We start from the raw sequence: 12,824 nt of genomic DNA on the forward strand, positions 1-12,824 counted from the left end.
AGTTAGTCTCACTTTAATAGCATGTGCTACTTTCACCAGTTTGCCATTTCTTTTTGCTCTTCCAAGTCATTAATGAAGGTGTCAAAGGAGAATGGTCCAAACGGTACTCCCTGAGGCCGATACCTCCCACAATCTGACTCCCCCGCTTAATAAACTGCCTGTTATTGCTACCCTTCGTTAAAGTCTTTTAGCCAGTTTTCACTCCACCTCTGTTTTCCCAGCCATGCCAAATTTAAAGAATTTTTCAATTCAGATTATGTAGGACAGTATCAAGCGCTTCACTAAAATCCAAAGATATCACATTTATTGCAGGGCTTGGTCAAATATGGCTTTATTCTAGCTATGAAGCACCATTAAGGTCCACTCTATGCTACAAACTGGAATCATGATTGTAACTAGGCTGGGGGACAATGTTTTGTAATCAGGTTTTCTGGCAGTGACGAATTTGTAGTGTAGGCTAGGCTAAGGCTTGATACCATGTTTCAAAGTATTTTCAAACACAGCCTAACGTGGCTGTAGAAATTGGCATCTATGCCTAGCACAGCTACAATTGTACAGGCTGTGTCAGGGTGTAGTATGGATAAATCTACAACCAGAAAATTAGGATCGACTGGTAGCAATGGTGGAGTCCAAAGCGTAGGCGAGGTTCAGGGTTTTTTTACCAATGTCTCATCTATATTTGCTCTGCATAAACTAATAACAGGTTGATAAAAATGCTGGTAAACAGTCTAGATTAGTGCTCCCATTGTTACTATCACTGGTAGTACTGCAACAGTGAAAGAAGTTTTTAAAAAATGCCGATGAGGACTCGGCCATAGTGTCTGCTCTTAATGATGGTAATAAGTATCTTCTTCTCCCCCACTATTACAATAGTATGAAAAATATTAATAATACACTTCTATTTATCAGACCAGCTTCCTAGGACTTCAGGTAAAGATTTACAGATTTAAAGTCAAGATGTCAAATTCCTTAGTATTAGCAGCTCTCCGGGCTTTTCTAAGAAGAGGAGAAAAGACGAGATTGAGACATAAGATTACACAGAGAGAGAGAAAGAAAGAGCATATTGAACAGAGGGTGAAGTGATTATAAGCATGATAGGAAAGAAAGAGGAGTCAATAAATTCAATTTATGAAAAGCACAGAGAATCCTCTGCCTGAGAATAAGTGCCTAGCTTCCCCACCTGGAAATTGGATTAGTTAACTTATTTGGATTTTAATATCTTGGTCTAGTCCCCCTAGCAAGTTTTTTTCCCCTTTTGTTTTGCTTCTGGTAGCCAACACCAGTTAACTTTTTCATTCCTGAATCTTCTTTCTATTTATCCCCTTTAACACACACTTTCATTTGTTAAACTCTGCTGTGTATTACAATAATATTTAACAATGATTTCACAGTAATTGTACGATTTCAGTAATAAGCAGGTAAAAATAATTACATTTACAGCTGTAACACATGAAGGATGAGAACTGAAGATCATTATCACAATACAATTGTTGTTTCTGGCTGCAAATATTTCTTATCAGAGAAGGCTTCCCCCTAGTCAGGTATATTAAGGAAGTAACTTGTATGAATCACCATTCTGGGAGCATGTATGAATGAGAGAATGAGAAAGGGGCTTTAAAAAAACCCAAGTTCTTGTGCAGGAAACAATTACACCCACTCAAGAGGTTTGGCAAAAAATGGACACTTATTTCCCCTCACCCTGCATCACTATAGGATATGAGCATCTCCCAAACATGAATGAATTCATGTCTGTGAATACCCCTGTGAGGAAGAGACACGTTGTTCACTGTTTATATTAGTTTACAACGGGTTTATAAATGACTTAGAGATGTTAAAAATATGAACAGTAGGTATTCTAGATGATTTTAAGCACATCAGTAGAAGGCATTATATATGGTTATAAGCAATCTATAACTATTGATTAACCATTCACTAAAAGAACTACCACCATCCATATCTATAAACATCCACAACAACATGCTGGAGACCAATATGCTAAGTTCAGATTTCAAAGCAGAAAGGCATCACATGCTAGGAAGTGAAAATGTGGAAAAATTAAATATACACAGATTAGCAGGGTCTGGCTGATATGCATCCTAAAGGGTAAAGGGAATTTAGCTAAAGAATTTACTGAACTACAGGCAGTTATCTTTGAAGAGACACAGGATTAAGGAGGTTCCAGAAGACCGGAGAAAAAGCAAACCCTTTCAGGCTGGTGAGTGCCCCACTGGAACAAATGCAGTCGCACTTTTGGTGCTCAAGGGAGTGTAAGGAATGTCGTTGTGGTCAATGCCTGCACGGTGGTTCAAAGCGCCGTGCGTTTCCTGACACCTTACATGCCTGAGCAGGGCTCAATCATAATCTGCCCCAAAATAATAAATAAAATGGCATTAGGTTTGGCAAAGGAAAATATAGGCTGGGTATCAAAAATGTCATTAGCAGTGAGATCTGTTAGACTGTGAATATCAAGGGAAGTGTGGGAGCACAATTGCTCAGTGTATTTATAACTGGACAGGACCAGCTCTGCATTCCTAGAGGAAATAGAAAAGGTGACCTAATTGGTCCTTTCCATTTCAGATCTTTATACTAACTGTCTACTACAGTGAATCATGTTTGGTTGGGACTACTCATTCACACTGAGAAATTCACCACCACCAAGTGAATTGGGGAGCGTTGCTGAAAACGTAAAAACTTCCATAGCTTAGATTCCCCCCCGCCGCCACGCCCCCCCGCCCCCCCCACACACAGAGCAAACACACTGCAGCTGTTCAGGTGGAGGCCTTTCTTCCAGCACTGCTAATCCACCAGGGATTCCTATTTCAAAAGGAATACCCTAACTACATGGACAAAGGATTATAAGGATAAAAAGAGAGAAGTTTATTAAGCGTTGCCGACCTCAGATGGGTCGGGTTGTTTTAGCACAGCAATACACCGGGGACTGTTTGGCTGGATTGAGATTTCCGCAGCAGCAGACCATTAGCAGTACAAATAATGCTGCCCTGACCCAGAGTTACTGCCAAAAGGTCCAAGTGAACTGATATGGTGAAACTCTTGCTGGTATTCACTACAGGTATAATTAACTACAATAAAGGAAACAAGGCTGTGTTATCAGAATCAGAAGAGTTTGCTGAAGTCTGTGCTAACACACTGGAGCAGTCGCTCTGATGTTTTCCTTTCAACTACTGGAGTTCACCAGCATTAAACATTGAGATCAATAGTCTTATTTAAGCACATGCTTTATACATACAAAGCTGTGGGGTGTGAGCATTGCTCCCACTGATTTCTTCAAAGACACAGAAATTCACAGATTCTGCAGCCAGAAGGGACCACTGTGAACACTGTGAAGTAAAACCTAAATTCTTTGCTCCTAAATGTATAACTTTACATTGTCCGTATTTAAAATGCATATTGTTTGCTTGTGCCCAGATACCAAGAGATCTTCATCACTGTGTATCAGTGACCTGTCCTCTGAGGATGGAATACGTTTCTTGGTACTTAAGTTGGAGAAGGCCCCAAACTAAGACTCCAGATCTGAACCATCATGAAATATTGTTATGTTCAGAGAACTGAACCCAAACTTTGAGGCTTGAGCCTATCTCTAATTTAAACATACACTTTTCTCACTTCTAGCCTCTTTCTCCTACGCTGTGCTAATATGGCAATACAACGAAGTGTGGTGAGTCAGCTAGTAGTACCCAAGTGCTTCAGTTATCAGTGTAGCTGCAGGTTTGGTTGACTGTTAGTGTATATAAAGAGCTGTACTTTCACAAAATAAAATACCCAACTGCCACACTATTATGATGTGCATACATCAAAGACCCCTAAGAACTACACTGTGCAGTTACAAGCCAGATACAAAGAGGAATGTTAAATCGCTGGCTTTTTAAAGGAGTCACGGACTTTTAAATAAATTTTTATTATATTTTGCAACTATCCATTTAAAAAATCCTTCTGACATAAGTGGCTAGCCAAACTTTTACAGAACATTAGAAGTTTACACTATATGGTAAAATTATAATGCTAGCAAATTAGGTTGCATAAGGATAGGATAGGCAGGTTATAATGCCACATTCCGGGAGTTGGCCGTACATCAAAAATCAAAACTTTCTACAATCTGACTGGTGTGCTAGCCAGTTTGGGACATGCATTAACTTGTTACTGAAATGGGTGATGTTATGGATAGAATTTTATGACAAAAATACCACTCAGATGAATCCGTTTATCTTGCAGCTAAAATCGCAGATACGAGGAAACATTTGCTAACTGCAATGCCTATTACACCGTGGAACAATCTCCCAAGGGAAGTTATGGAGACACTTTTGCTTGAGTAATTTAAAATTGGACTCCTCAAAGCTCATGAAAACAATCCTGCATTGGCAGGTGAGAAGGATTAACAAGATGATCCAACGGTATTTCTCATCTTATTTCCATAAGCCGCTCAGTAGCTGCATTCTTCTACCCACCTGTTTGGCATGATTGACGCAATGAAAGTACTGGCTGGCCAGTGCAGAGCAGCTGAGGGTCTCATGGGAGTTTTGCTGATAACATTGGAGAATCTTACTCTGCAGATCAGCACAGATTGGATGAGACTCATATCGCCTGGGGAAAGAAAAACAGAACAACATTTTACAGTTTCCGTCTGAGAAGGATTTCATGAGGGCTTTATCCAGCCGTTTTGTTAAAAGTAAACCAGATAGTAAAAGGGAAGGAAAATTTTGTAGAGCTAGGAAGGAAAGTTGCTTCCAGACTATACTGTGCTGTTACCTGAATAACATAAAATACAAGCACAAAAGGGAGCTATAAATTGGACTATTAGGACCAGAGACCAGCTACATCTTCTAGATCCAGCATTCAGTTCTAGTTTCTAGAGACACTAACACCCAATTTACTTCACCTGAGCATAGGTCTCTAATTAAAAGGCCCCAAAGCTACTAAACAGGCCTGGTTTCATCTACAATAAGAAAAAGTTACAGGATGAACCACAAGATAAGGCAAGCCTCACCAATGCACATCCCTATGACATCTTAGTAGTGCTGCTGGTCATGCACTGGCTGTGTGTGTAGGACAGGCAGGGAATGCTATCTTCTTGGACCTGGGCCACAGAGAACATAAAGGACCCACTACTGCCACCAGCGGAGGGAGGTGACCTTTTGCTCAAATGATGTCCTGTTATTTTTAGAGCTGCAGGCTCCAAGTTCTAAGCCCAATTCCCAGGTATGTATGTGATTTAAATAAGAATTTTATCTGTTTTCTTCACTATGGGATTCGTGACATTTGCATTAATCTCTCTCACTAACCCAGTGGTTCCCAAACTTGTTTGTCGGCCTGCGCCGCTTCCAGCAGCTCCCATTGGCCTGGAGCAGCGAACCGCAGCCATTGGGAGCCGTGATTGGCCGAACCTGCAGACGCGGCAGGTACACAAACCAGCCCGGCCCGCCAGGGGCTTTCCCTGCACAAGCGGCAGAACAAGTTTGGGAACCACTGCGCTAACCCAATGTGCCCCATATAACCTCTTTTGGGCAAGTATCTTGTAATCTTGCATTTATCCATGAAGTGCTAGCCATACCTATCGTGCTGCAGAATTAATAAATAATTCCTGAGCTCTAAGCACGGCTCAGACACAGACACCCTCTGTAAACTTGGGCAAGTCAAACTGTCACTATTTTCCCATCTGTAAAATGGGGGTAGAATGCATGCCTACCTCAAAGCTAAGGATGTTTGCAAGGTGCTTTCAAGATGAAAAGTGCTAAGTATTATTAGACTGACTGGCTACCTCTGTGTGTTAATTGTAAAAAAGGGCATTTCTTTGGCATTCATCACTATAGCATGAGGGCCAAATGATGTTTTTTTAAACCTAGTAGTAACAAAGTGCTTTTTTATTGATTATAAATAATAAACACAGCTTTAAAAATGATATGGTTCTTCTACTTTGAAGACTAATATTCATTTTATGCGCATATGTAGCATACTTAACTCATCTTCCAGTTAGTCCTTCAAGGAACCTGAAACTGGCTGCTCAAATATACATTCCACAATACATTCTTTTCAGTTCAATAAGGTAATAAAAATAAAAATAAAAAAGACTCATCAAGCCAGAGTATCCTCAGATGAATATTTTGCTCCTTATTTGCTGATTGGCCTAGGCAGCTCTATATTGTACTAGAGTATGAAAGTAAACTGCAATGCACAATACTGTTCCTTAGGGACATTTGCTTCTTGGCAGCCTCTCAAGATGTAGTACCAAAAAAGGAATGTTAAATCTCCTTGATTTTACAGTATATGCCCATATAAAACATCTCTCTCTTACTCTCTTCATTCAGTACCTTACATCTCCATGAAACACCTAAAACAGAATTTAAATCCAGTCCCATGTGCTTACATTCTTTATGATCTGAACATTCAGACTTCTGTGGATTCTTATGGATGAGGATTTTCCCTTAATCCCCTCTCTGCTGATACTAGCAAGCGTTTTAGAGGCTGTTGTACATCAAAATGTATGACCATAGAATGTTGTACACTGACTGATTAGAGTGAGGTCTTTGGCTGTATCAATATCAAATAAAATGCGAGGGAAGCACGGCATACGCTCTTCGCAGACTTATGACTCACCGCTCTGATGATTCTGTTTGTAACAAGATTCATAGGTTCCAAGGCCAAAACCAATGCTCATTTTACCTGTCTGAAAGCCTGCTCTGGACTGATAATCCAATACCACAGAATCAGTTAACAGAATATAAAGACATGCATATAAAGACTTGACCTAACTCTGCCTTAATTCACAAGTGACTTAAACTCTGCCATGTACTGTGTCCCATAGAAATTGGGAGGTTGGGGGAAGGAAGGAAGGAAGGAAGGAAATGGCTCTTTATATTTTCATTATGTAAATTTGTCTAAGTACTATTTCAATAGTTTTAGGCCAGAGACAAGCTTTTGTTTGTTTTTTTGAGTCATGCTATTAGCAACACAATTCAAAGGCCATAAATTAGTTTTTATTTGAAATGTGTCAAGGTATACTTCTATGCTGCTGTCAGTACTACAGCACTTCAGGGCCTTTGATTTTCTGTTTGTTAATCACTTGTTTTCATAATGTTTTAGAAAGAACACCTGCATCCTCTGCCAAGCTCCTCAGGCATTCACACCTGGTATTTATGGGAGTTCAATGCGAACAGGTGCAGTTCCTTGAGTGGACCATGTCCTTTTTCTTGCATTAGTTTGCTAGGGAAGAACACTGGGCCTGCATTGATCTGCTATGCTTGTTATGCTACCCTAATGCACTGTGTTCACGTTTGAGAAAAGTCTAAATGAGATACTATCTAACATTAGGTGGCCATAAAATACAAACTGTGGTACCTTCCATTTGGAAAGAGATTCCAAGATGCTTCCAATGTGCATAATGGTAAGTTTGCCATACAATTACCAACTGATGTCTGTAGAGGAATGCGCTTTCTCCTTATGATGTACAAAACTGCTGGTAGGTGGGCATCACAGAAAGAAAATGGCAAGACAACTCCCTGAAGGGAAACTAAGTATCTATGTATAAGGGAAGATTTTCTAAGGCTTTATAAAAGTGGTTAAGGCCCTGGAGGGTTTGACTGATGAGGAAAGGTTAAAAGAGTTAAATGATGAAAATACTAATGAAGTAAAACCTGCAATGTATCTTCATTAAGCAATTAATTTATGTATTTCAGGTTTTTTTTTAAACAGTGCTCATCACCATTGTGGCTTAAGAGACCACCACATAATAATAATAATAATAATAATAATAATAATAATAAACCATGTACCCTAATCTACTGTTGATAAATCTGTCCTGCCTCTGTTAGATCACCCCATCAGAAACTGAGTTTTAAGATTCTTAGCCACTCATGATTTACTGTATCAATAGGGTGTGAAGGCACTAAGGAAGGTGAGGAAGTGTTTAGGGTAGTCCAAGGAGATGTAATGAGAAACAAAGGCGTTAAATTAAGAAAAAGGTAAATTTAAGATGACCATCAGGAGAGAAACATCCTGACAGTGAGCTCTATTATACTGTAGAACATTATCCACAGGAAGTGCTGGAATCTTCATCACTTGGGACATTCACAATGAGACCGGACAAAACAACCGAAAAAATATAATGTAAAGAATAGTCTCCTGCCTGGTAAGGGGATGAGCTGGATAGCTTGATAAGTCTTTCCCACCTCTAATAGATGCGATTCTATGATCACTTTAAGAAAATAACACATCCAAGAGATTTAAAATAGAAAGTTGCTGGTTTTCGTGGCAAAAATCAGAATGAGAAACAGTCTGATCTAGGAAGTACATTATATGGAACAGCAGCAACAACTTGTTTTTGAGCTTATTACTGTATTACTTCTTGATCTGCTTTTGCTTTCCTGGCTGCCTCTCCAGTACCTCATATGCTAAGAGAATTCTTCTGTGTATGAGTGTAAGCCTTAAAGGACACCATTCACCCACCTTTTCAATCAAGCTGATGTAATGGAAGCTGGTAAAGATAATAAAATGAAAACACAAAAGAGAATACGAGGTTGTTGTTTTTTTAAATCCACATTCTATGCTATGGGATGAAGAACATATTTAATGAAAGTGACTTTATCCATCTATCTAGTCTTTCTCAAAGAACGTAACTCATTATAGTCCCAGGGGCTCCAAGAAAGGAACCCTTTAGAATGTTCAAACAAAATGTCAACCAAAGAGGAAATCTGAAGCCAGCATGGTAAGCTATACAGTTTTGTAATAAAATGGGCATCCTGAACGGAAGAATTCCAATTGCTGATGAGTTTCCAGCTGTGCAGGTAACTGGTATAATCCCATAGGATGAGGAATCAGACAACTGTCAGAAGAATGTAAGAGAGCACATATAAAAGCATTAACACACTTTGAAACATACAGGGATACACAGACTTCTCAGGTCATGGAGTTGCTCTTTAGCTTTAGGCCTCTCAACAATAAGGCACATATTTATCTGTGTGTATATATACAGACAGACACAGACACAGACACAGACACACACACACACACACACACTTACTTATCAGGAAGCAAAACATGTAGTTTCCAGTTGAAACTGCAGGGAGTTTAGAGGGACATGAATCCCATTAACAAAACTGGATTTTTGCCCAGAAGACTTGATTTATCACCATCTCTCATAAAAAAGTGCCATTGGATCTTAATGGACAGCAATGGCCAGAGCCTCAGTTTTATTTCTCATTCAAATGTTGGCACCTTCCAACAACACCTATTATCATTATTATTATTATTTGTATTACTGTAGTGCCTAGGAGTCCCTTGTCAAGCACCAGGACCCCATTGTGCTAGGTGCGGTACAAATAGAACAAAAAGACGCTCCCTGCCTCCAAAGAGTTTCTAATCTAAGTATAAGGCAAGAGACAAGAGATGGATACTGACGGATGGGGGAATACAAGGAAACAATGAGACAATATTGGTCAGCATGACGGAGCGAGAGTGGTCTCCACACTCCAACAGCTGTACTGTTGTCAAGTTTTTCTGCAGGCATCATATAAAAGATATTTGGAGGTGGATAATGTGGACTTTGCAGACGTTGACAGAAAGCATGAGGGGAAACACAGAGGAAAGCATGATAGTGCTTGTTGGAAAATTTAAGATGGGGGTAGGGCTGATGGAGGCTGGCATCGTGGGTCAAAAGAAGGCGGGAGATGACATCTCGATAATGAATGAGAGATGATAGGGATAGGGTGGGGATAGGCCATGAAGGGCCTTGAAAGCGAAGACAAAGAGAAGGGATTCTATATTATATCTAAGGCCCTGTGTAAATTGCATTTTTATTATTAATTATTATTATAATGCTTTTAAAATTCACAGCAGCATCACGGGTGTCTGAATTTAATGGGATGCTGCTTGTGGGGAGTTAGCGGGCTGGTCCCATCTCAGCGGGGAAGGCTGCAGGCTGGGGGAGGTCTCATTATATGGTGCCACCCATCTGCCCCACCCTGGCCAAGGACAGGGATTCAGCTCGGCTTACTTCGTATTCAGCTTCAGCCTCGGTCCCTGCTGCTTCTGCTTCTGGCCAGCTGGGCAGCAGGGTGGGGCCCCTTCAGACACCTGCTCATGCTCCAAGTGATAGATACTGGTTTCAATATCTCACCAGCCAGCATTGCAGTATCTCCTCCAGGCTTGCCAGGGGCCACTGCAGGGTGGGTCAGGCTAGGGTTCCAGATCACCCATGCACTGTTAGCTCTACCTCCATCTCCCTGCTAGCAGGACAGGAAGCTAGCCCCACCATGAGCAGCTGAAGTACCCAATAACATGATTTTTCCAACAGCAGGGAGGTAGAAGCAGATATCTCTGCTTTTGCCTCCCCACTGTTGGAAAAATAACAGTATTGGACTCAATTTCATAATTCCTGTGCAATCCTCGAAATCGTGATTTTCATAGGGCCTTAGTTATAACCTTATCTTGACAGATAAAGAACGACTGATCACAGAACAAAAAATTAGTGGTGGTACTAGGTACAAGTTATCATAACTTGATCGCATTTGTTATGTGCAAGCAGAATGAAGTCCAAACTAGCAGCGTATAAACACGGTGATTTAAAAGGCCAGTTTCACAAAGCTGACAACAATTATAAGCCAAACCAGCTGAGAGAGAGAACTTCAACAGAAACATCTGAATGATAGTTGGGAACTGTTTAAGCAAATTTTACTAGATGCCCAAAAAGCCACAATAAAGAAGGCCACAATGATTAAAAAACTGGCTTAGAGGGGAAGTGAAGGAAATTATAAAAATAAAAACAATATATAACAAATGGAAAAAAGGGGAAGTTGATAGTAATGAATATAAACCAGAAGCTAGGAATTTGTAGAAAATTGATAAAGGAAGTAAAAGGACACAAGGCGAAATCTATTGAGAGTTCTTATTATCTTTAACTATATTAGGGACAAAAAAATCCTAAGAATGGCATTGATCCAATACTAGATAGAAATGGTAGAACTATCCATAATAATGCAGAAAAGGCAGAAGTGTTCAGTAACATTTCTGTTCTGTATTTGAGAAAAATATGTAGTCAGATTATATGATGATCATGCCAGCTTCCATTCCAGTAGTAACTCAGAACGAAGATAAACAGCAGATACTGAAGGTAGACATTTTAAATCAGGAGATCCAGATGACTTGCGGCCAAGAGTTTTAAAAGAGTTGGATAAGAACAATTAATGTTCATTTTTCAATAACTCTTGGAAAACTGGGGAAATTCCAAAAGTCTGGAAGAAAGCTAATGTTGTGCCAATATTTAAAATGGGTAAACAAGACGACCTGGGTAATTACAGATCTATCAGCCTGACTTACCCACTAGGCAAAATAACTGAATGGCTGATAAGGAACTCAGTTAAAGAATTAGAAGAGGTTAATATAATTAATGCCAATCAACATGGATTTATGGCAAATAGTTCCTGTCAAATTGGAAATCTTTTTCTGATAAGATTACAAATTTGGTTGATATAGGTAAGAGCACTGATATAACAAACTTCTGTAAGGCATTTGACTAGGTATGCATGAAATTTTGATTAAAAAATAGAATACAAAATTAACATGAACACATTAAATAGATTAAAAACTGACTAACTGACAAGTGTCAAAATCTAATTGTAAATGTGGAATCATCATGGAGCAGATGCATTTCTAGTGGGGTCCCACAGGGATCAGTTCTTGCCCTTCTGCTATTTAACATTTTCTTCAATAATCTGGAAAAAATTTGCAGATGACACAAAGACCGTAAGAGTGATACATAATGAATAGGACAGGACGATGATACAGAGTGATCTGGATCACTTGGTAAGTTGGGCACAAACAATGTGTGTTTTAAATACGGCCAAATGTAAAGTCTAGCAACAAAGAATTTACGCCATACTTAAAGGATTAGGGACTCCCATCCTGGGCAGCAGTGACTGCGAAAATGACTTAGGAGTTATGGTGGATAATCAGTTAAACATGAACTCCCAGTGTGACGTTCTGGCCAAAAGGGCTAACGAATTCTTTGGATACATAAAGAGAGGAATATCAGGTATAAGAGGTGAGATTGTATTATCTCTGTATTTGGCCCTGCTGCAACTACTATTGGAATATTGTCCAGTTCTGGTGTCCACAATTCAAGAAGAATGTTGATACATTGGAACGGGTTGACGGAAGAGCCATAAGAATGATTAAAGGATTGGAAAACATGCCTTATAATGATAGATGCAAGGATCTCAATCCAATAAGCTTACCAAAGACCAGCCCTACAGTAAAAAGTTAGGTGAACCCAGTTATGTCACTCAGGGGTGTGAAAAATCCTCACTCCTGAATGACGCATTTAACCCTGGTGTAGACAGAACCAGGTCGACGGCCCTACTACCGCCTCTCAGGGAGGTGGATTAACTACAGCAATGAGAGAATATGTTAACCTTCTCTTTCACTATTTCTTCACAGAAACACTGCAGATGCGCCACTTTGCCATTTCTAGTGAAGAGACAGCCAAAGAGAAGGTTACGGGGTGACTTGATCACAGGCTATAAGTACCTACATGGGTAACTGGGCTATTTGATAATGAGCACTTCAATCTAGCAGACAAATGGTACAACATAATCCAATGGCTAAAATTTGAAGCTAGTCAAATTCAGACTGGAAATAGAGCATGCGTTTTTAACAGTTAGCAATTAACAATTAGAACAATTTACCAAGGATTGTGGGAATTTTATCATCTATCAATGGCAATTTTACAATCAAGACTGGATTTTTCTAAAAGATATGCTCTAGTTCAAACAAGAATTAATTCAGGGAAATCCTATGGCCTGTTTCAGAGTAGCAGT

At 39.7% G+C, this 12,824-nt stretch overlaps 1 protein-coding gene across 2 annotated transcripts in view; it reads right to left on the reverse strand.

The window, feature by feature from the left end:
- The window catches only part of CHCHD3 (coiled-coil-helix-coiled-coil-helix domain containing 3), a 260,383-nt gene that overhangs the window by 4,418 nt on the left and 243,141 nt on the right, over positions 1-12,824 (reverse strand). For both annotated transcript variants that reach the window (XM_039519888.1, XM_039519887.1), the window contains exon 7: positions 4,464-4,599. In XM_039519888.1, coding sequence (XP_039375822.1) covers positions 4,464-4,599 — 136 coding nt within the window. The remainder of the gene's footprint in view (positions 1-4,463; positions 4,600-12,824) is intronic.

The sequence above is a fragment of the Mauremys reevesii genome, linkage group 1 (genome assembly GCF_016161935.1).
Source record: "Mauremys reevesii isolate NIE-2019 linkage group 1, ASM1616193v1, whole genome shotgun sequence".
In the NCBI taxonomy this organism is placed as follows: Eukaryota; Metazoa; Chordata; order Testudines; family Geoemydidae; genus Mauremys; species Mauremys reevesii.